The sequence below is a fragment of the Eptesicus fuscus genome, chromosome 1 (genome assembly GCF_027574615.1).
Source record: "Eptesicus fuscus isolate TK198812 chromosome 1, DD_ASM_mEF_20220401, whole genome shotgun sequence".
NCBI lineage: Eukaryota > Metazoa > Chordata > Mammalia > Chiroptera > Vespertilionidae > Eptesicus > Eptesicus fuscus.
Genome location: NC_072473.1, coordinates 77633832 through 77656578, shown reverse-complemented (window position 1 = coordinate 77656578; position 22747 = coordinate 77633832). Strand labels below are relative to the sequence as shown.

At 44.8% G+C, this 22747-nt stretch overlaps 1 protein-coding gene across 1 annotated transcript in view; it reads left to right on the top strand.

Annotated features, from left to right (window-relative positions):
• The window catches only part of COL4A6 (collagen type IV alpha 6 chain), a 464282-nt gene that overhangs the window by 428485 nt on the left and 13050 nt on the right, over window positions 1–22747 (top strand). Inside the window, exons 21-38 of the mRNA XM_054723173.1 lie at window positions 1114–1274; window positions 2056–2235; window positions 2766–2949; window positions 5974–6027; window positions 8987–9058; window positions 9373–9480; window positions 12042–12263; window positions 12660–12821; window positions 14416–14586; window positions 15321–15464; window positions 15909–16034; window positions 16497–16678; window positions 18452–18515; window positions 19122–19196; window positions 19944–20051; window positions 20146–20253; window positions 21038–21109; window positions 21418–21543. Of these exons, the coding sequence (XP_054579148.1) occupies window positions 1114–1274; window positions 2056–2235; window positions 2766–2949; window positions 5974–6027; window positions 8987–9058; window positions 9373–9480; window positions 12042–12263; window positions 12660–12821; window positions 14416–14586; window positions 15321–15464; window positions 15909–16034; window positions 16497–16678; window positions 18452–18515; window positions 19122–19196; window positions 19944–20051; window positions 20146–20253; window positions 21038–21109; window positions 21418–21543 (2319 nt within the window). The remainder of the gene's footprint in view (window positions 1–1113; window positions 1275–2055; window positions 2236–2765; window positions 2950–5973; window positions 6028–8986; window positions 9059–9372; window positions 9481–12041; window positions 12264–12659; window positions 12822–14415; window positions 14587–15320; window positions 15465–15908; window positions 16035–16496; window positions 16679–18451; window positions 18516–19121; window positions 19197–19943; window positions 20052–20145; window positions 20254–21037; window positions 21110–21417; window positions 21544–22747) is intronic.

Here is a 22747-nt window from a genome sequence, read left to right as displayed (position 1 = left end):
ATCAAGATAGCTGCCCCTATGTGGTCAAAGATCCTGCCCCCATGTGGACACAAGATGGCCACCACAAGATGGCCAGCAGGGGAGGGCAGTTGGGAGGGACCAGGCCTGCAAGGGAGGACAGTTGGAGGCGGTCAACCCTGCAGAGGAGGGCAGTTAGGGGTGACCAGGCCGGCAGAGGAGGGAAGTTGGGGGCAAACAGGCTGGGAGGGGAGCAATTAGACATCAATCAGGCTGGCATGGGAGTGGTTAGGGGGTGATCAGGCTTGCAGGCAGAAGCAGTTAGGGGAAATCAGGCTTGCAGGCAGGCGAGCAGTTGGGAGCCAGCAGTCCTGGATTGTCAGAGGGATGTCCAGTGGGATTGGGCCTAAATGGGCAGTCGGACATCCCTTTAGGGGTCCCAGATTGGAGACGGTGCAAGCTGGGTTGAGGGACACCCTCCTCGCCCCCGCGCACGAATTTCGTGCACCGGGCCTCTAGTTGCCTTATAAACATGCATCACAGGTGGCTCAGGCAGAAAGTCCATAGATCATACTTGAGAAATGCTAATTTGGAGAACAGACTGTTTTCTCAGAGTTTCAGGAATTATCACTTTTCTAAATGTAAGAAAATACCATTTAGGATCTTAAGGGAACTCAAAAGTCACCCATGTTGGCCAGATTCTTATTTTCCTGACTGTAAGCATGGAAGGTATAGGTGGCTGGGTTGTAGGGTTAGTGACTCCTTGATACTTATTCAAAGGTGCTTTGCTGCAATCTCTATTGTTAATTTATTTGACATTTATCTCTGTGTACAAAAGACAGGAGAAAAAGACATTTTTATGAAGAGAATCTTTAAGTGGCTTGGATTCCAGAGTGTTAGCTGGTTAGTGTGGGTCAGCAGTTCCCAACTCTGCTACACATTAGACACACTGATGTTTAATTTTTTCCAGACTAATTAAATCCAAATCATTAGCACAGATGTACTTTGATAAAGAGGGAACTTAGTTTATTTAAATCTGTTCACAGGCCTTTTTATTGTCTCCATGGACTTAAATCACAAATTACCATGGTCAGGTCTTCCTTCTTTTTGGAAAGAAGGCTCACTTCTTTAATATTGTCTTTTATTTTCTCCCAGGGGACTTGGGATTTTGTGCTTGTGATGGTGCTATCTCCAACAGTGGACCACCTGGGGATCCAGGCCCACCTGGGCCACCAGGTCATATAGGCCTTTCAGGCCTTAAAGGAGCCAGAGGAGATCCAGGCTCTAGAGGCACACAGGGCCCATCAGGGTCTCCAGTAAGTCTGGCCAAACTTTGTCCCCAAGGGCACAATGAGAACTCTCAAGTGCCCCTCACTCCTCAGCAATCACTTTTCTAAAACACATTTAAAAAATCTAAATATATAAAAGCCCAGAGACCGGAACGGCTGAATGACCAGAACGACCGGAAACACTGGTGGCTATGATGTGCACTGCGGCAGCCAACCAGTCTGATCCGGCCCCAATCGGCCCCCTCTCCCCCTGGCTGGCCCAGCCCCCAATCGGCCTCCAACATTCCAATCAGGGATGGAGTTGGCTGGCCAACTGCCCATGGCTCCTCCCTCCCACCAGCTTGGCCCAATGGGCCCCCATTGGGGTGGGCCGGCCAAACCCCACCCATGCACAAATTCGTGCACTGGGCCTCTAGTGGGAATATAGCAAAGCTTTATCTGTAATGTGAAGTATTTGGGTAGATGATCTCAAATTCCTTTCTGCTTTAACCTATTCCTTCCCTTCCTCCCTCTCTTAATCCTTCCCTTCCTTACACAAAATCATTTGCATTTGCCTATGACTGTGCTTGGCCCTGAAGATAAAATTAGAATTATACAAGGTTACCATCATCAAAGATTTCAAAATTTAGAAAGGATAAGAAAACAAAGTCAATTATAATACAAAATGACAACATAACCAAGTGCCCAGAACAGTATCAAAATGTACCCAAGGACCTGCTTTAGGTCAGACTAATGCTAGGTGTCAGAATTCTATGAAGTGTGCTCATTCCCTTTTGTCTCTTAATCATTTCCTTTGTCTATTTGTCAGGGTTTATTTGGGCCTCAAGGTCCTACAGGTCCCAAAGGAGAGAAAGGAGAATCAACCCTCAGTACAAGATCAGGGAAGCCAGGGGAGCAGGGTGATCCTGGACCTCAGGGGCTCCCCGGAGAGACAGGAGTACCAGGCAAGGATGGATTACCAGGTTTACTAGGTCTGCCAGGCTTTCCGGTAAGTTGATTGTTTCTGGGTAATTAGCTCTATAAATCCTCACACCTGACTGGGGGGAAGGGTTATTCTGATGGGCACTAGACCATGAGACAGGGTAAAACATCTCTTCCTCTGCCATGGACACTTTTTGCTCTGTGTTTTTCTTTTCTTTAAAATGGAAATCTTTTTTTCTAAGTATCAGTCATTGTTTCATTTGATAAATGCCAATAACAATTGACCATATCACTTAAAAGGCTTCAGCTTCTCAGTAGCTTTCCCTTGCAAGTAATCCAGCTGCTTTTTGTGACCCCATGGATTGTTATCCTGCTCCTGTTTTCTGCCCCTGCCCCCCACTGATCTAGATCATTTTGCATTATCAGATCACCCAGGATTGACAAGCTTCATCATCTCTACTACCTATACTCAGAGGACTTAATTGATAGAGTGGTAGAGAACTTTAACCCCCCAAAAAGTACTAGCCACACTGGTTACCTCTTTCTTATTGTTAGAGAACTCTCCAGATAAGTCTCTAAATTGGGCTTTTATTCCAGGGTGATGCTGGACAGGGATTCCCAGGTGAAAAGGGGTTCCCAGGGCTTCCTGGAGAAAAAGGTCATAGTGGTTCTCCTGGCCCCCAAGGAATTGGGCTACCAGGGTCTCCTGGACCTCGTGGACCTCCCGGAGATCAAGGAATAGATGGATTACCAGGGAAAACGGGCCTCCCAGGGCCTCCAGGTGAGTCAGGGAGTCAGATAGCTTTGGACTTGGGAAACTAACCCCTTGTAGAGAATATAAATAACCCAGCTGCATGAAATGGGTCAGAAGAGGAGACTTGGTTATAATCACCACTTTTAGTCTTCTAAGTGTTTTCATGTGGAAAAAGTATTGTAATTGTATTGTGGTATGCTTTTGCAGAACAATATGGATTTCAGCTCTTAGTGAAAACTTCCTAACAGAGCAGTCTAAAAATGTAAAAGAGCTGCCTTGAGAAGTTATGACCTTATAATCCCTGGAAATTTTCAAGCAGAAGCTGAATAACCATTTATTACGAATGCATTGTAGTAATGAGTGGGATACTGGACAAGGTGTCCCATACATTGTGTGATAATATCATCAGCAGAGAAGAACCTTTCCTTAATTCATGAGATCTCAGATTGAGAAGAGAACATAGTTGTATCTAGTGTAATCTCCATTTTATATCTTAAATTCCTCCCATTTGTATAAGTTCTTTTTCTACTAGAATTTCAGGAAATATAATTAGTGACAGTCCTGCTTATGGATTTTAAAGATGCTATGTTAGTATCATGCCTTCTTCCAGAGAGCCAGAACAGCTCTTTGTCCCAACTTCTATGTTTCCACAACCTTTGTGCTTCCATTAGTGGTATCACACTCCTTATAGTCATCTGAAGTTTGAAAACTTAACATTTATCTCTTATTCATTTGGAATGTTTTTATATTCTTCCCTTCCTCTTCTTGCTATTACGATGTCATTATTTCATGCCTCACTTATTAAACACCTATATGCTTGTTGGAATAAATATATGGTTGAAAGGACAGGTGGAAGGATGGATGGATGAACAAGTGGGTGGATAGTTAGGAGACTCAATGACAACAATTTGCTAAGTAGTTTCTCATCACCTACATCCAGACTTTTCCCACCCAATACTACTATGAACACTGCTGCCAATTTAATATCTATAAAGTACTGATATCATCATTTTACCCCCCTAGTCCAAAGCCACAAGTGATCTCTACTGAATAATGTCTGAATTCCTTTCTAGCCTTACATTATCTCACATTCTTCATGATCTACACTAATAAAAGAGAAACATGCAAATTAACCATCACTCTGCTACGCCCACCAGCCAATCAGAGCGAGTATGCAAATTAACCCAATAAAGATGGTGGTTAATTTTCATACACAGGCATGGAGAAAAGACTGAAGACAGTGTACAAGGAAGAGGGAGGGGAAGCAGAAAGCGGGGCAAGGGTGGTGGCGGCAGTGGGAGGGAAAGAGCAGGGGGAGGGCGGCAGCAACGGCGAAAGTGCTGATGGGCTTCGCTCCCTTCTCTGCTTCACTCAGGCCACAGGAAACCCTATTCTTGCAGGAATCTTCCTGCAATGGGCCTCTAGTTTAAAATAAAACAACAGTATTTTTCACTATCCCCAAACACATGTTCAATTCTAACTCCAAGATTTTGTCCATGTTTCTAGACTGCCTTTCCTCTTTTCTCTATATGGTCAGATCCTACCCATTTATCAGGGTTCAATATAAGCCCTACTTCTTCTACTAAGCCTTCCCTTGACCTCCACAGATGTTATTGCCACTTAAATTATATAATTATTTCCATTTATGCTTCCACTTTTCCCAATTGAATTATAAGCCTCTGGATACTAGGAAAAGTGAGTAATACTTTTTAGCATTTCTCAACCTCCCTATTATAGTGGAATTGTTCTATAGGAGACTAATATATATTTGTAAAAGAAAGGGCCTTCTCAATAACCAAGGGGCTATTTCTTAGACCTGTTTCTCCTCTTTCCACCATGTCACATTGAAGAAATACCTAAAAAGGGAGAAAGACACCAAGTCTAGAAAAATTATATTTATTTTGAAATCTAATTGTGTGAATTTGTATAAAAACAGTAGTAGTACAGGTTAAAATGGACAATTCAAGATTATTAAAAATCAAATTGTTGTTTCAGTTCACACATTCCTATGAAAGCTGTGAGAAATTTTATAAAACAAAATCATTCTTCCCTTTGGAAGTTTTGGTGTTATCTATAGCTTTGCTTCCAGCTCTGTTCTCAGAGACATTAATCATGGTCATTCCACTACCCCTCCAACAATTGGATCTTGATTCTAAGTCAACACATTTTGCAGGCAACTAGGTTTTAAACTGAATTATAATAACATGTGGGTATACCCGGGCTGCAGATAAGACTTTCCTTGGGCCTCAAGGAACTTCTGTTCTGTCCTGGTTTAATTTCTTCTCTATTTTTTAATTTCCTTATTGATTAAGGTGTTACATATGTGTCCTTATTCCCCCTAATTTTCTTCTTTAGTTGATTGGTTTAGTTATAAAATTACACACACCCAAATTTGGATATTCTCAATATTCTGAGTCAACAGAAGGAAGCCCATGGGACCATTTCTATCCCAAACTTCACTAGCCACTGGACACATAAAGTTCTTAGGAATATAGTGATATAGTAAATTATAGTCTATGAGATACCTTATATAGAAAATGTTCTTGTTGCAGTACCAAGACTCCCCTCTCCCCTCCCCACTGCCAAATTACTTGAATTAAGAGCATTAGCTTTCTTTCCACACTGTTTTACCAACATATAACCTGTGGGCCCCAGACATTTACATTGTAGCTATTGCCATGAAAAATGAAGATATTGTTTCTAAATGTACTCACTTCAACCAGTGGTGGCCCAGGGTAGGACAATTGCCTTGCCAGGAAAGGGGATATAGTCATCAGAAGCCTTTCAACCTTGTAGTGTGAATTATCACAAACCCTGGGCTAACAAAAACATGGGCTGTTTCCAAAGAGGCTCTGATCCAGATGCTCATAGTAATACATCACCCAAATTATTATTGAAGTGGTGCCCTTGATTTGTGAGGGTGCCAGCTCTCTCCACTCAATCCAGACAGGGAATTTGATTGGGGTATACCTAGGCTGCAGATAAGACTTCCCTTGGGTCTCAAGGAACTTCTGTCCTGGTTTAATTTTCTTCTTTACTTGATTGGTCTAGGTGACTGCTGCTGCAGAGGGAAGGTTGGTAAAGGAGACTTAGACACTGAGGGAGGTGAGAGCTAGCTAGGTCAGGAGGTTCTCAAACACCAATGTTAGAAAAAGAATTCCTTTTTGTTCACCTTTATCTCACACACTCACAATGGCTTGAGCACTACACTGAGCAGCCCCTGGTTGGGGAAAGATGATCCTAAGGCTGGGGTGCAAAGGCTAGCATGAAACTGCTTCAGAGGCTCCTTGGCACATACCTTCCGGGAAGGAGTACAGGGGTAAGCAGGCATGCAGTCTCCACAGGGGCTGATTTCCTTCACCATGCATGTTGATGGCTTGCTGTTCTCTACCTTGAGCACCTTCATTTTCTGAACTTAGCTGGGGCTTGACTTGCCTTGAGAGGTACCTCAAAGGACCCATGTATGTCTGATACTTATTCATTTGGTCCAGAGTAAATTAAGATGTTAGAATCTTAGTAACCAGAAGTGCTTTTTATTCTGAGAATTTTGGCATTAATTGGGAAAATTCTGAATAATTAGGTCATTTGTTACAATTATAAAACAGAATATGGGTAAAACCAATTTTTGCTTTGTTGGGGAGAAGGCTCTGAATTCAAGAATGTAAAGTAGAAGACAGGGACATAAAATAAAAGAACCAGATACCAGTATGACTTAAAGTCCTTACCTTCTCACGATGTTGACCCTCTGCTTTAATACATGTGTTGTGTGGTGTACAGGACTGGCCTGAGTCAAAAGGGAAGTATGTCCTTAATTCCTTCTGGTTTCTGTTCATCTTCCCTTTTATCATTATTTTTCCTATCCAAGTGCCTGTCCTCTGTCCCGTCCTCTAAAGTGAAAAAAAAATCTATGAAACTGATCTGATAAATTAAGGATGGATGGATTTATGTTTGGAGCCAATCCAGAGATAAGTGTATTTTACCCAGTTTGTTTATTAAGACATAAAGCAATGAAATTGCAGTGTTTGAACATTGAAGTCTATTGAAATTATTGGGGCAAGAGAGTCTTCTGCAGAATCCCTCTCATGATACCATCTAGGAGGCAGTTTTTCAGTCTAGTCCAAAGGTCTTGGGCTGGAGGCAAGAATAGGATTGGCATGTCATCCTGAGGTGCTTGCCCATGGAGCATATTTCCATAGTGGAAATAACCCTCAGAAATAGGTCCATTATCTCAGTGTCTGTCAGGATTGCAATGGGTGTGACCACCTATGGAAGAAGATCAGGCCTATGGCCATCTCTCCACCTATGGAAATATGACTATAGGAACCTGAGGTCTAGAAGACAGAAAGTTACTGGCCAGGCTAGAAAGTAGTGTCATTAACCTGACTGGTGTTAGAAACCAGGGATGACCTTGCAGGAGTTGTTCTAAGTACTTTTTCTTAAGTAAGATAATAAAAATCTATTATTCATTAGGCACATACCAGGATTCTAGGCACTATTAGCATTTTTTCATATAATCCTCACAAACACCATATGAGACAAGTAGCTCTCATTCACATGATGCTTAGAGAGGTTAAGTATCTTGCCCATACAACTAGTTAGTAGCACAACTAGGATACAAACAGGTCTGTCTGGCTTCAGAGCTCACATCTTAAGCCAATACATTATATTGTTTAATTTTCAATTTTGATTTAGGAATAGAACAAGTAGGCTAAAAATGCCATCAAGTCTTCATAGTAGAAAATAGAAGTGGGATTGGAGGGGAAATGCCAGCCAGTTGAGGAAGCAGTCTGAATCATAGGTTGTATATATGTCTTTTATATATATATATATATATATATATATATTTTATTGATTTTTTTACCAAGAGGAAGGGAGAGGGAGAGAGAGTTAGAAACACTGATGAGAGAGAAACATCAATCAGCTGCCTCCTGCAATGTTTCTATCCCTCTCCCTTCTTCTCTCTCTAAAATTCAATTAACTGCAACCAAGGTACATGCCCTTGCCCGGAATCGAACCTGGAACCCTTGAGTCTGCAGGCCAACGCTCTAGCCACTGAGCCAAACCGGTTAGAGCTATATACATGTCTTTTAAGAAATGAAGTTTAAGACTGATTTTAAGTACAGGCAAAAGATGTAGAAGTTTATTAGAACTGTTGGCTCCATGGCTTAAAGCAGACCTTGAGGGATTCTTTTAATGAATAGGCAAGACTAATTTTAATTAGCATAGCAATTGTTTGTAAATGGAACTTGAGGGAACCAACACTTAATTTGTTCACCAATATTTTATTGAACCTCCCCTCCGTGATCTTATAGACTCTTTATATTTGCATTATGAATGAGCAATGAAAATTTGCTAGGAGAAGGGTTATGCATGCCAATTTTAATGTCTTGAATATTAATATTGACTGCCCCTTCTCCCTCTGTGGCAGAGTTGGCGGTTTTAAATAAGGAGCTGAGGGAAGGGTCAGTGTTTGTCTGTTGTGGGCAAGAGAATGGCCTTCAGTGTTTGCCTGGTACAAATCTATAGGTATATCTCACCAAGGACAGTCAATAGACTTCAACAGATTCCAAATGAGGTGTGTCAAAAGAACTCATTCCAAAAATTGGGAAGACATGTGAACTTGAGGGTCTTGGCTTCAAACCCTTGTAATATGGGCATAATGGACACTTAGGATTAACCCCAAGCTTCCATCTTAGGGAGAGGCTCCATCTGAGGGCAGGGTGAGCAGGCCATTTCCATTTGTTGCTGTTCTTGCACAGGCCACTGCTAAGAAATCTTTATAGGTAACATCTGCTACAGAGATGACTGCCTGGCACTGGACACTGATGTTTTGGAAGTGACATCCTGGCACCTGGACACTAGGGGCATTCTTATCTGAAAGCAATTGCATTAGGGGTAACTCCCAAGAGCTTCTGATGTCAGAATTCTTCTGCATGGCCTCCAGCTTCTGGGTGGGAAGAACTTGATTGTCCCATTTGATGGAATGGAACTAAAGGAGCATTCTGGGGGAAAATCATTCCTGACTCATTGGGATCACCAAATGTTTACCTGTTACCATTTACAGGTATCACCTTGCCTTGTATTATTCCTGGGCCATATGGCCCATCAGGATTCCCAGGAGCTCCCGGATTCCCAGGTATGGAATGAGACCAGAGAAAGCCATGAGCACACTTGTCAGGGTCATGAGCCAAAGGAAGCAGAGTGTGGCCCGGTAGCATTTGGGGGTCCACATTTCTCCTGAGAGGGCAGCCTTGAAGATTGAGAAAATAGAATGGCTGCTGGAGAGTCTCTCATCAATGTTTCTATCCCTCTCCCTTCTTCTCTCTCTAAAATTCAATTAAAAAATATATAAAAGAGATGCCCTCCAAGATTTTAGGATTCTTGACTGAACACCACAAATCCTACCTATCCACACTAACTCACCTTTCCCCTCACCATTTGGGTTTTCAGGCCCTAAAGGGGCCCCTGGCCTCCCTGGGACTCCAGGCCAGCCGGGACTGCATGGAAATAAAGGAGAGTCCGGAAATCCAGGATCACTTCACCTCCCTGAATTGCCAGGTAAGGAAAGAAGCTTCTCCTCCCTGCTTCTCCTTTTGTGTGAGTGTGTGCATTTGGATTGTAATAGCCATCTACCAGTTGCAGGAAGTTAGGTTTGTGCTCTGGTATAGTAGCCATCTACCAGTTGCAGGAAGTTAGGTTATAGCTGCAACATGACAGCATATGAGGGCAATAAGGGCCATTTGAGATCAGCTAGGACAATCCCTTCACTTTCAGATGAGGAAACTGGGGAACAAGTGAAAAGTGAATTGCCTGTGATTACAAAGCCACTAGTGACAGAGCTAGGACTCTATCAGTTTATCTGGCTACCAGACCTATGGCAGTTTCCTGGATCAACTCCTTAAAGGTCAGAGAGATTCAAATGAGTCAGAGGGAAGTTTTCCATTTCTATCCCTCCACTCACACCCTGATATTTAAAACTGAGTGTCATTGTTCTATACTGCACCAGTGGTTCTCAAACCTGGGCCAGAAGCATCAGCATCACCTGGAAACTTGTTACTATTACAGATTCTTGGCCCCTTGGCAAAGCTACTGATCAGAAGTTCTGAGGTGGGCCCAGTAATCTGAGTTTTACCAAGTAACTCTGTCCCAGGGGACTTGGTTTAAGACCCATTTCTGTTCTACAGAGATCATCTTGGGCTATGTGCCCTGAGTTTTATTGGTACCTCAGTTCCTTCCATGACCCAGAAAAGAGGGAAGCATGACAGCAAGAGTTTGACAACTCCAGTAGAGACTGGGCCTTTGACATGAGGTCATGGATGTAACCCGTCACTTCAGCTACTGTAGGAGCCCCAGAGTTTCTGGGTTTTGCCCAAGGCCTGGCCTCAATGAGTTAGAACCTCCTCGAGGTCATATGGTGCAGTCCCTGTCTCTAGGCAAGTCCTCCCAAGACCAGAGACTCCTGATCTTCAAGAGAAATATGAGACACACTATTATTATTTTTAAATATGTCTCTTTTTTATTATCTACTAGAGGCCTGGTGCACAAAATTCATGCATGGGGGGGTCCCCTCAGCCCAGCCTGCACCCTCTCCAATCCAGGGCCCCTCAGGGGATGTCCGACTGCCAGTTTAGGCCTGATCCCAGGGATTGGGCCTAAACTGGCAGTCGGACATACCTCTCACAATCCGGGACCGCTGGCTCCTAACTGCTCACCTGCCTGCCTGCCTGACCACCCCTAACTGCCCCCCTGCCAGCCTGGTCACCCCTAACTGACCCCCTGCTGGCCTGGTTGCCCCTTATTGCCCCCCCCGCCAGCCTGGTCACCCTCAACTGCCCCCCTGCTTACCTGGTCACCCCCAACTGCCCCCCTGATGGCCTGGTCACCCCCAACTGACCCCCTGCCGGCCTGGTCACCCCATGCAGCCTGCTGTTCAGTCATTTGGTCATCCCTCACTAACCCCCCTGACAGACTGATTGCCCCACACAGCCTACTGTTCAGTCGTTTGGTCATTCCTCACTAACCCCCTGCCAGCCTTGTTGCCCCACACAGCCTCTGTTCAGTCATCCGTCTGGTTGTTTCGGTCGTGACAGCCCCTGGCTTTTTATATATTAGGATACTAATAAAAAGGTAATATGCTCATTAGACTGGATGTCTTCCGGTTGTCCTTCCTGACAAAGCTGGGCCTGGGAGAAGCTGCGCGCCCATGGTCCCAGGCACTAGCAGCTGCTGCCCGGGAGAAGCCACCTGCCCTCGGTCCTGGGCGAAGCCAGTCCGGGTCTCGGGTGCCTGCAGCTGGCCAGAGGGAGGAAAGCCTGGATCCTGGGTTCCTGCAGCTGGCAGGAAGAGGGAAGCCTGGGTCCCAGGTGCAGGGCTGAGGCAGAGGTGGTTAGGAGTGATCAGGCAGGCAGGCAGGTGAGCAGTTAGGAGCTAGCAGTCCTGGATTGAGAGAGGCATATCCAACTGCTGGTTTAGGCCTGATCCCTGTGGTCCAGCAGTCAGACATACCCTGAGGGGTCCCGGATTGGAGAGGGTGCAGGCCGGGCTGAGGGACACCCCCTCCAGTGCACGAATTTAGTGCACCGGGCCTCTAGTTAAGGTATAATTGACATATAGCATTATATTAATTTCAAGTGTATAATGTAATAATTCAATATTTGTATATGTTGTGAAATGATCACCATAATAAGTCTAGTTACTATCCTTCACCATACATATTACATATTTTTTGTTTTTGTGATGAAACCTTTAATATTTACTCTAAACAACTTTCAAACATGCAATACAGTATTATTAACGATTGTCACCATGCTATCCATTACATCCTCATGACTTATTTTATAACTGGAAGTTTGTACCGTTTGACCCCCTTCACCCATTTCCCATATCCCTTACTCCATGTTTCTGGCAACCACCAATCTGATCTCTGTATCTATAAGCTTGGGGGTTTTTGTCTGTTTTAACTTGATTTATTTGTTGGCTTTGTGTGTTTTTTTAGATTCATGACACACACTATTGATATATTCGCTTTCATAGTAGAAAAAATCTGTTTCAGATACCTCTACCCAGATCTATAGCTTCTAAATCTCCATGGCCTTTTATTTTTGCCTCTTTACATTTAGGATTTCCTGGACCTCGTGGGAATAAGGGCTTGCCTGGGTTTCCTGGGCTCCCTGGAAAAGATGGCTTGCCTGGCAAAGTTGGCATTCCAGGTTTACCAGGTTCCAAGGGAGTCCCTGGTGACATCTTTGGTGCTGAAATTGGTGTTCCGGGAGAGCAAGGCCTACAGGGATTGCCAGGGGACAGAGGATTTCCTGGAGACTCTGGCCTTCCAGGACCCAAGGGTGACTCTTATTGCCTCACTTATTTAACAATTAACAGAAAGCCTTTCTGTAACCAGTATACTTGCATGAACATTTGCATGAATCTGGGGCGATGGGTTAATGAGGGGATTAAAATGAAAAGTCACTTTATTCTGTCCCTCTCTTTGGGGAATGTTTTTATTAAATTGCCTGAATTTATTCTCCTGTCTTAGTAATTCCAGAAGTAACCATAATCAATAGTCAGGTCTCTTGCAAAGCCTTTTATTAACTGCTGGGAATAGCAATAATGCTGGAGTTGAGACTACAGTGGCACCTGGGATACATCTGGGACCAGCTATTCCACTGGCAGTTGGTTTGGTAACGTGGCCCTGCCATCATTGAAACAGTCTATGCTCATCTACCCCTTCCTTTCATTAGGTGTGTCTGGAAAGTCGGGCTCGCTAGGTCCCAAAGGTGAGCAGGGCAGCCCTGGAACACCAGGCCACGTGGGACAGCCAGGTATCCCCGGGACTGTTGGTTTACCCAGCATCATGGGCAAACCTGGGCTACCAGGAGTACCAGGCTTTCCAGGCACTTCAGGTAGGTCCTTTGGAGATAAAGACCCAGCTTGCCAGACTTAAGCTAGGCCCTGGCTCCTGGTGCCCTGAAGGTCAATAGCAGCAGTGTGACATGGACAGAGTTGAGAAGGAGACCACTTTCCTAACCTCTCAAGTTTCAAATCTCAAGTTGCCCTCAAATGCCAAGCAGAACAGATTTCTGCAGTTTAGGTTCCAAAATATTGCCACAAATCCCACCCTGGCTCTCCCCATGACCTCCCACTCTCTTATCATGCTTCAGTCTCCCTCCTGCCTTCCCCTTGCTGTGAAGAGGTGTCTAGCCATCTCCACTGCCTTCACTGGGGCCCTGTGGAGTCATTGGGTTGGGGGAGAAGCTCAAGCATAGTGTGACTGCATGCCTCCCTCTCAGGGGAGCATGTACCTGAAGACCATGACCACAGTGTCTTTCACTGGGCAGTAAGGTCTGACACTGCTGGTTCCAGCCTAGTGTTTGCAGCTTGTTTTCTTCTTGCACCACCCTCCCTACCCTACCTCAGTGACTAGATCATCCTCCTTACTCCTGTCCAAGTGAAGTCGAATTACAGCACCACTAATATGCTTTTTATCCTGGTTTCTGGGGTCTTCACATAGGTTGTCCGGGTGAGAAAATGACACTTAGGCTCACAGACTAACATCCCCATCAACTTTGCTTTGTACTCAAGGAATTATCTTAGTATACACTATAACCTGGCAAAGCCAGGGGGTCCCTGAACTCATGCTGTGGGATTGAACCCCATTGAATTTCCTTCTCTTGTTGTGGAATCCCCTTCACAGCCTCTCATTAGAATCTTAGGGCTTTCAGCGACTTGATGCTTTTCAATCCATAGAAAGCCAAGTCAGCCATTCATTTAGGTCCTCAGAGGTCCAAATACCTCTGTAAACACTGGTTTAATCCTTTGGTTTTTTAATTTCCTTGCTTTGTACCTGAACATTCCACTTTGGCAGAGGCTCAGGAGGTTAATTCCATTGGTCAACATAATGCATGTTGAAAGAAGTCTCAGAATACCTAGGAGACCAAATGGGCCTTGGGGTTTTCTACAGTACTTGGCACTAGGAGGTCTTTCAACCTTAATGCCAAGTAACTGGTTGATTTAACTGCTTGCATGAGGGATTAAAAGGGCATCCCTGAATCCATGGCTCCCTGGGAGGCTAACACAATGGATCAGCTTTAACCTCTACTTCACCGATTGGCTCAGGAAACAGCCATTGTGGAGTGGTTCAGACTGGAAGTTCTAGGAAATTAGAGTCCATTTGCCACCCTGGCTTTAGAGAGCTCCATTCAGAGACTAAAGTTTAAACCACATTCATAAAGGGTGAAGAAGTTATAATCAAAAGGGGTTTGTGTGCCCTGCCAGCTACAGTGCCATGCTGGAACTAATAGCCATTGGTGTGACACTCTGGGTGGTAGGTGCTAATGTTTTGGCCAACTAAGACCTCTGCCTGTTAGCAGCCTACATAATCCATTCTTAAAGGGCCATTTACTAAAAATAATCAGAAGCCATGAGAATAGGCAGTGGTCCAGATCTGAACAGAGTCTTACTTCACAGCTGTCCTGTGTTCTCCCCTGTGTGATTCAGGACATCCTGGAAAGAAAGGTCCAAAAGGTGAAACAGGTCCCCCTGCATCAACTGGAAAGAGAGGTCTGCCTGGGATGAAAGGCCTTCCTGGATCTACAGGGTTAATTGGCTTCCTGGGGAACTCAGGGTTGCCAGGGGATACTGGACTGCCAGGCCTGCCAGGTTGGAAGGGTAAGTGAAGTGATCAGAAAGGCATTAGTGGGTGCCACAAAGGAGCATCCATGCTGCCCAGATTGCCCTTCCCCTCTGCCTAGGAAAGGGGGATGAGGAGGGAGGTGGGCGGGGCTTTTAGTGACAAGATAGTTGGACAAGGCCAGTGCTAAGAGTCACACTCACTGCCTGCTGGGTGGGACACTGGCCTGAATAGCATGGTGTCAGCAAAGCCCAAGACAGTCGTAGCCACATTGGGTTTACTCATTGTTTACTCATCTGTGGTAGGATCACCCCTACCACAGAGCCTGGTAGTTTTCATTTTCTGTTCTCATATCCTGCTAGACACCAGAGGTTGGGTGAGAGGCATTTCCATTTTATACAGGGGGAAGTGAGTGGTCTAATGTCACGCAACTGATTAGTAACAGTGCCAGACTAGAGCTAATCTTCCTGCCTCCTGGCCCTGGGCTTTTTTGTGTGTGTGCCACACATGAGCTTTATTTTGACAAATCATAAAACAGGTGTCTACCTCGTCTTTCCATTTTGTTGCTTAGTGTCATGTCCCTATTCAGGGAAATGGTATAATGTGTAATGACTAAGAATTGAAGCTTTGAAGTTAAAGAAACCTGGGTTTGAATCTTTTCTTCAACTTTCTAGCTGTGTGACTTTGGGTAAGTTAGTTAACCTCTCTGAGCTTCCATTTCCTTGTATGCACTAAAATAGGGATAATAATAGAAGTTCTTGTTTCTTAACAGGTGAGAAGGGGTCTGTTGGACTGATAGGTTTTCCAGGGATGCCAGGTCTCCCCGGGATTTCTGGTGCGAGTGGATTAAAGGGAATGCCTGGGTTGGCTGGAAAAATGGGACCATCTGGAAGGGCTGGTAGCCCTGGTGAAAAAGGTGAGAAGGGGAATTGAATTCTGGAATTGCCATTCATGCTTCCCAAGGTACATTTTGTTTGTCAACTTTGTCATCCATGTGGCTTGTACTAATCCTATATTAGATAATAAGATTTAAGGCTTCTGAATTAAATCCTTTTAAACCAAAAGACCTAATTTCTTCTGTTACCACTGCATGTTAGAGGCCTTGTCATACATTCCCAGATGCTCAACAGAAGATGGTTTTGAGTACAGTCTAAAGTTGCTTGTGGAGCTTGGGCTTATGAAAGGATAGAGCATGCACATAAATGCAAAGTTGGGAAAACAGGGGCACAAAGAAGCTGGAAGGGCCCAGAAAGGGTGCTTGGGTTTGGTGGAGGGAAGAGCTGATATGAAAAGTCAGCTCATGCCTAACCCCTTGTCTGAGCTTCCTCTCGTGAGGATCTCATGATCTCCATCCCTGCAGGAGACAGAGGCGATCCGGGGCCAGTTGGAATTCCCAGTCTAAGACCTCCAATGCTGAACCTCCAATTCAAAGGAGACAAAGGCTCTCGGGGCTCAGCTGGATTGGATGGATTTTCTGGACCCAGAGGTGCTGGGGCAGGGATTGGGCAGGAGAAATGCCTCGGGAAGGTTTTAGAATCAAACTCAAATCCTTACTGAGAAAAGGCCCTGCACTACAAGACTCCCCAGAGTGTCAGTGTGGGTGCTGGCAGGGGATCCTAAGAGGATACCTTCCATGAGCCTGAGGGGCACCTGGACTTTGAGACTGCCAATTTTCACTGTCACTGTTTAACTGAGTTTTTGAACCACAGACTGTTGTACCCCTGGAGGAGCCTTGCAGATGGTAGGACATGGGCACTGAATAGCTTTCCCAGTACTGGAGCAGGGCTGGACCTTACTGGTGCTTCATAAGGCTGAAGACACCACCCCACCCCCACCTCTACCTCCATGCTAACTGTCCCCAAGCTGTACTTTGCCTGTCTGCAACCCAAGGCACCTGCACCTTTCTCTTGCCCAGAGTCTCATTCAAAGCCATTTGCTTTTTTCCCAGGTGAGAAAGGAAAGGCTGGTCTCCATGGGCCACCAGGTTTGCCTGGAGCTCCTGGATTCCCCAATACCATCAAAGGACTTATTGGGAAACCAGGCTCCCCTGGCTCCACAGGACTGCGGGGATTACCTGGCCAGAAAGGCTTACCTGGAATCTCGGGCTTCCCAGGAATGCCAGGAGAAAGTGTATGTGTGCACAGATTTTTGTCTCACCACCTGGAAAGGTCCTCTACAGCAAGAGGATCTGTCTCCTTTGCCTACCATTTTGATCCTGACCCCTTTCCCAGGTCACCCTAGACAAAGCCCTCTCTTTGAGTTTCATAGGTCTTCCATCCTTTCCTGAACACCCTCTCCTTTGGGCCTTTGTTCATGCTATCTCCCCCACATGGCTGACTTCCTCCTCTTCAATTGCCTAATACCTGCCCATCCTTCAGGCTCCATCCCAAGTGCCCGCTCCTCCAGAAGTCCCTGGGCTTCGACAATGCTGGCACACTATCCTTTTCATTACTTATTGGCCCTGTGTGGGTTTGATTTTATGTGAGATTGTTGGGACTTGAGAACAAGAACTGCCTCACATGCTTTTTAGTCTGCACCCCACTGCCCGCATCCATTGAGTTTGGTATATCATAAGAATTCGGTACAGACTTCATGATGTTTTGACTTCAGAAAGGTCTTTGTTGCCTCCACAAGAGACAACAACTGGCAAATAATCAAATCCAGTTTCTTTGGGTTCTTAAAAGGCAGAGTGGTAGAGTAGGCTTAACAATGAGACTTGGGTTTAAATCTTAGTTCTATCATTCATTAGCTCTGTGATTTTATGCATATTGCTTAACTTGCCCAAGCCTCACTTTTCTCATCTGTAAGAAATGGGAATAATCATACCTCCTTCAGAAAGAAGTGAAGATCAAGTGAGATGGTACATGTAAAGCACTTAGCATTGCATCTGGGGTGCATGACAGACTATGAATAGATAGTAGCAATAATAGTAGTAGTATTGAAGGGACTAAAATTTAGTCACTAAATGAACTGAATCACAGAACATCCATGCTCCATGCAGGCAAAGTCCTTGCAATTTCAAAACAAATAGTTCTCAACTGGGTGGTCCTGACTACTCACACACTGGGAGGGATGGAATCAAAGTGGAAAGCATTCTGGGAGGAGTCAGAGCATAAGCAAAGGCTAGAATTAGTAGACATGCAATGTGCAGGAAAAAGCCAGGCAAATGGAGGGTATGTCCTAAGCAGTAGTTTGGTGACCACAGTGATACAGTACAGAACTCATACTCCACCCAAAGCACTAGGTAGCACATTTCTTTACTGGGTACATCTCAAAATGAATCAAAACCATACCAGATACCAGGAGAATAGTATTGGTGACAGCTGACATGCCACTTCCCAGATTCAGAGAGTGTGTTGGACATTAGCTAATGAAGCAGTTTTTCCTGTGAACCTACACACATACAGCTTGTTACCTGGTGACAGAAAAACGTTATGTTCCCTGATGAACCTGTGGCACATGGCTAGCCTTGCATAGTGAAGCAATACTTTTTCTTGTGCATAATGGCTCCAGAGGTTTGTCATGGGCAGTGGTAGCCAACTGTCTGCATAGCACACCTAGTGCCAGGCCTGACTGTCACGTTCTGTATTTTCTAAGAGACTTGCTAGAACACCTTGATTTGCCAAGATTCCAACTTTAATAGGCATTAGGAAGTTATGAATGATAAGACCCGGATTAATCACAGATCAAATCCCTCCCCTAAAAAATACCCCAAGGATGAATTTCAATCCATTGCTCATCATCTTCCCCTCTGCAGGATGTCACACCCCTCTTCCACCAGTCCACTCCTGCCACAGAGTACATGATAGACACCTCTGGCAGTGGCTCTGGGAGGGGAGTGGGTGTAAGAATGGAAGGCCCTGAGTTATGGGCAAAAATAATGACCCCCATATTGCTTTGAAGGGTTTGCAGGGTCTCAGTGGAGCTCCTGGGCTCCCAGGAGTATCTGGCCTCCCAGGTTCAAAAGGTAAGAAGTACTTTCTCTTTTAATGTGTTTCTATTCCAGAGCAAGGTGAATTTCTAGTAGTCCTGGGGCTCTCTTGGTTGGGGGAGGGGTAAGATTCTGTGTTTAGGAGAAAGTGAGTTGATTTACATTTCCTCTTTGGCCAACCCCCCCTTTTCAGTCTTTGTTCCTCAAAGACATGTGACAAACAGTGTGTTCAACCCTCCTGCCTTCCAGACTCAGCAACAGAGGGGAACCTAGGCTCTAAAGTGTCTCTTTCCCTACTGAACCCAAGCCACTGAGCAGGAAAATTCCCATTCTTGCTGTCACCACTGTTCCATTTTGGTGATGTTTTAGGGCCCTTTCCATTATCTTCTCTGCCCAAACTGGGTCTTGTGATGTATTTTCCAATGGATATATGCTGTGTGTAGCATCATTTCATGCCAACAGCCTGGTAGCATCTCAGCCCTTTGTTGATTATTGGTCACTTTTAACCCAATGGGTAATTTTGTTAAGGAGCTCTTCTGACTATACTGAATCTGGAAAGATTTTTGCCTTAAAAAGATCTCCTTTTGACAAAATGAGCTATAACTTCTCCTGAACATTTGACCAATGTTTTGATATCTCCAGGAGATCAAGGCCAGACACTTGGACTACCTGGTAGCCCAGGACCTAAGGGACAACCTGGGAAACCCGGCTCGAAAGGTAAGGTTGCTGTGTTTTTGTCTCACGTGTCTCACAGACTCCTAAAAACTTAGGAGTGAAAGGAATTTTGGAGGTCAACCCCAAGTTCTACAACTTCGATCCAGTGCAGAAAAATTCCTACCTGACATAGGTCCACTCAAAGGCAGCACACAGTTTTCCCCAAGCAAACCAGCCTACTCTTTTTTTAAAAAATATATTTTATTGATTTTTTCACAGAGAGGAAGGGAGAGGGATAGAGAGTCAGAAACATCGATGAGAGAGAAACATCGATCAGCTGCCTCCTGCACACCCCTCACTGGGGATGTGCCCGCAACCAAGGTACATGCCCTTGACCGGAATCGAACCTGGGACCCTTCAGTCCGCAGGCCGTCGCTCTATCCACTGAGCCAAACCGGTTTCGGCCAGCCTACTCTTTTTTCAGGATTTGTAGCCTTATATGGGATAAGTCTAAGATCTGTGGAATAATGGTATCCACCCCTTTAGTTTATAGTTATCTAAACTGCTTCTCGAACATTTCCACCTGTTGATCTTACTTCTGGGGGCACTCAGAACAAGTTTACTTACTTTTCAATTGGGCATCATTTTTCAAATGTGAATACAGCTGCTATGATCCTTTTCAGAGTTTCTTCATTGGATCTAGCCATCTTGACAGTTCAAGTGGCTTCAACTTCCTCTTCTCCCTCTGTAAAGGAGGGACGCACTGCCCAAAATTTGACCTGATCACTCAGCATTTTTCTTGATTTGTAGGTATTAAAGGAAAATCTGGACTAGTTGGTGACATGGGTGTTCCTGGAATTAAAGGTGAAGATGGGAAAGTTGGTATTTCTGGAGATGTTGGCCTTCCTGGCTCCCCAGGTACCATGCCACATGACAACTTTATTATGAGAAAAAATAGGATTACCTTCAAGGCATGACCCATTCTGAACTTCTGCCTTGGTTTCACTTTTAGGACTCCCTGGGATTGCAGGCATAAAAGGAAATCCAGGGCTTCCAGGTTCTCCAGGCCACCCAGGGTCACCTGGGCCCTTGGGACCACCTGGCCTAAAAGGAACTAAAGGTATGTGTATTTTGGAGAAGCCAGTGGAGTAAGGTGTCCTTCCCTCAAAAAAGGACAGCAACTACTTTTTATTAGGAGACACTAGCTCAGGTTAAGCCATATTCAGAAGAGCCATTTACTGGGCCACGTGAGGGATAATGGGAAAGTAAGATGAAGAGGAAGAAAGGAGGACAAGTATAAATGGGAACATAAGAACATAGAATTCATGGAGAAAAGAATTATCAGGGAAGGTCAATGCCATGGCATATAAGTCTTTCCCCGACTTAGAGATTGGGCAGTGAGTCTCTGGGAGTTGGCAATTCAAGGTATTGGCACTGATACTCTGAATTCTTCTTAAAGAAACCTAATTATCTATCATCCTGTTCTTAAAGCTATACAGGTTTCTAATAAGAGTCAGGAAAACTTAGGGTGGAGTGTATAGGTGAAGAGTGGTCTAGTCTTGCTTAGGGCATTAAGCAATGCCTCAAGAAAGACCATGACCTTTAAAATGAGGACTTTGCAGCCTGGCTGGTGTGGCTGAGTTGGTTGAGCGTTGTCCCATGCACCAGGAGGTCGCAACTTTGATTCCTTGTCAGGGCACATGCCCGGGTTGCAGGCTTGACCCCTAGAAGGAGGCGTATAGGAGGCAACCAATCAATGTTTCTCTCTCATCCATGTTTCTATCTCTTTCCCTCTCACACTCTTTTTAAATGAGGACTTTGCAATGCCCTTGGGGACAAGACCTTTTGCTGGCCCTTCATGATTTAGAGTTGCTAAAGCCATTTCTGATATTCTTTCCCCTTAGGTTACCCTGGAATTCTTGGTTTACATGGACTAAATGGGCTTCCAGGAACCAAGGGTACCCATGGAACTCCAGGTAAGGAAGACCCTCAAGGGCAAGAAAGAGAGCATCAGCTCTAATAGAAGTCTGGCAGGGGCTGGCCATGAGTTCTTGACTGTGGTGTATCCCATATGCTTGGACTCCTAGATCTTTTTGCTAGTCCCCAATTTGGACTGCCTTGATATGTGGAGGAAAGAGGGTAGGGTTTGTCCCTCTACTTGAATGAGCTCTCCTTCCTCTTATTTCAGGCAGGCCCCTACTAACACACACACACACACACACACACACACACACACACACACTCACTCACTCACTCACTGAGTTCTGTTCTCCTCTCCTCCTAGGACCTAGTATAACTGGTGTGCCAGGTCCAGCTGGATTGCCTGGTCCCAAAGGAGAAAAAGGTTCTCCAGGAATTGGCACTGGATCCTCAGGCAAGCCAGGCATGAAAGGACAAAAAGGTGGCCAAGGTAAGTGGCCCCAAATCAGGCCTTGTAGAAGCTAAGGCCTGGTTGGGGAGCCAGGGTTGGGTTTTGTCAGGGCCATGCAGCTCACAGGGTTGAGCTGTGCATGTCTTCACATCTCTGGGAATCTCAGAACCCAGTGGAACAGACTGCTGAGGAAAAGAAGGTAGGCATGCCTAGGGCTATCCTGGGAAGTGGTTTGTGGGAGGAGTTGATAGAGTGCTCTCTAGCCTCCAGATACCTTCCCTTATTTAAACTAAGGGTCTCTCTTGCACACTTGGCCCAGAGCCTGGATTTAATGGTCCTGAGGGACATGGTTGCCCACTTAGTGGTTTGTCAGAAATTCCTCAATATCCAGTGTGGATGGCAATCCCAGGGCCCTAGGAAGACAGTGTGGCTGCTGGAAGGAGTCCAAGACTAAGAGGATAAATGTCTCTCTATGACAAGCACTCAACAGGCACACAATTAGGATTTGTTGGGTTTACTAAAAAGCAGATTTTGCCCTAATCTCGGCCCCTGACTCGCACACTGTCTGAAGTTCCATTCTGAGCCTCCCTTTCCTCACCTCTCAAATAGTGAGAGTGAATTTTGATTATTGTACTCTCCTTAGGAATGTTCTGAAGACCCATATATATCCCACTCAGTACAAAACAGGAAATGGCTAAGAGTATGGGCTCTGTTGTCACATCGATGAATTAAAATTCCAGCTCTACCTCTTACTAGCTATATGAACTTGAACAAGGAAGTTACTTGCCTCTTGGTTCCAAATGGACCCCCAGTTTTCCTTTTCTATAAAATGAACATAATAAGAGAATCTACAGCAGAGGTTTGATGAGGAATCAATGAGGAGTAAGGTAATGTATACAAAAGCACTTAGCACAACATCTGGCATTTAGTCATTGTTCAAGAAATGTTGGCCATTATATCATTACATGTTAACTGAGGGAAAATATTTGCAAAATGTTCTGTTCCTCATAGTTCTGGGGTCCAAGGTCCCATATTTTACTTAGTTATGTGCATGTTTGTATAATGTGCATGTTTGTATAATGTGCATGTTTGTATAATGTATATGTTTGTATAATGTGCGTATGTTTTCCAGGATCTATATTCATTCATAGATTAATTCATTTCCTGCTTTATTTTATATTGGTGCATCTGCTGTTCCTGTTTATTTTTTCCTTTTTTCTGGACCAACTGTTCTTTTCTAAAA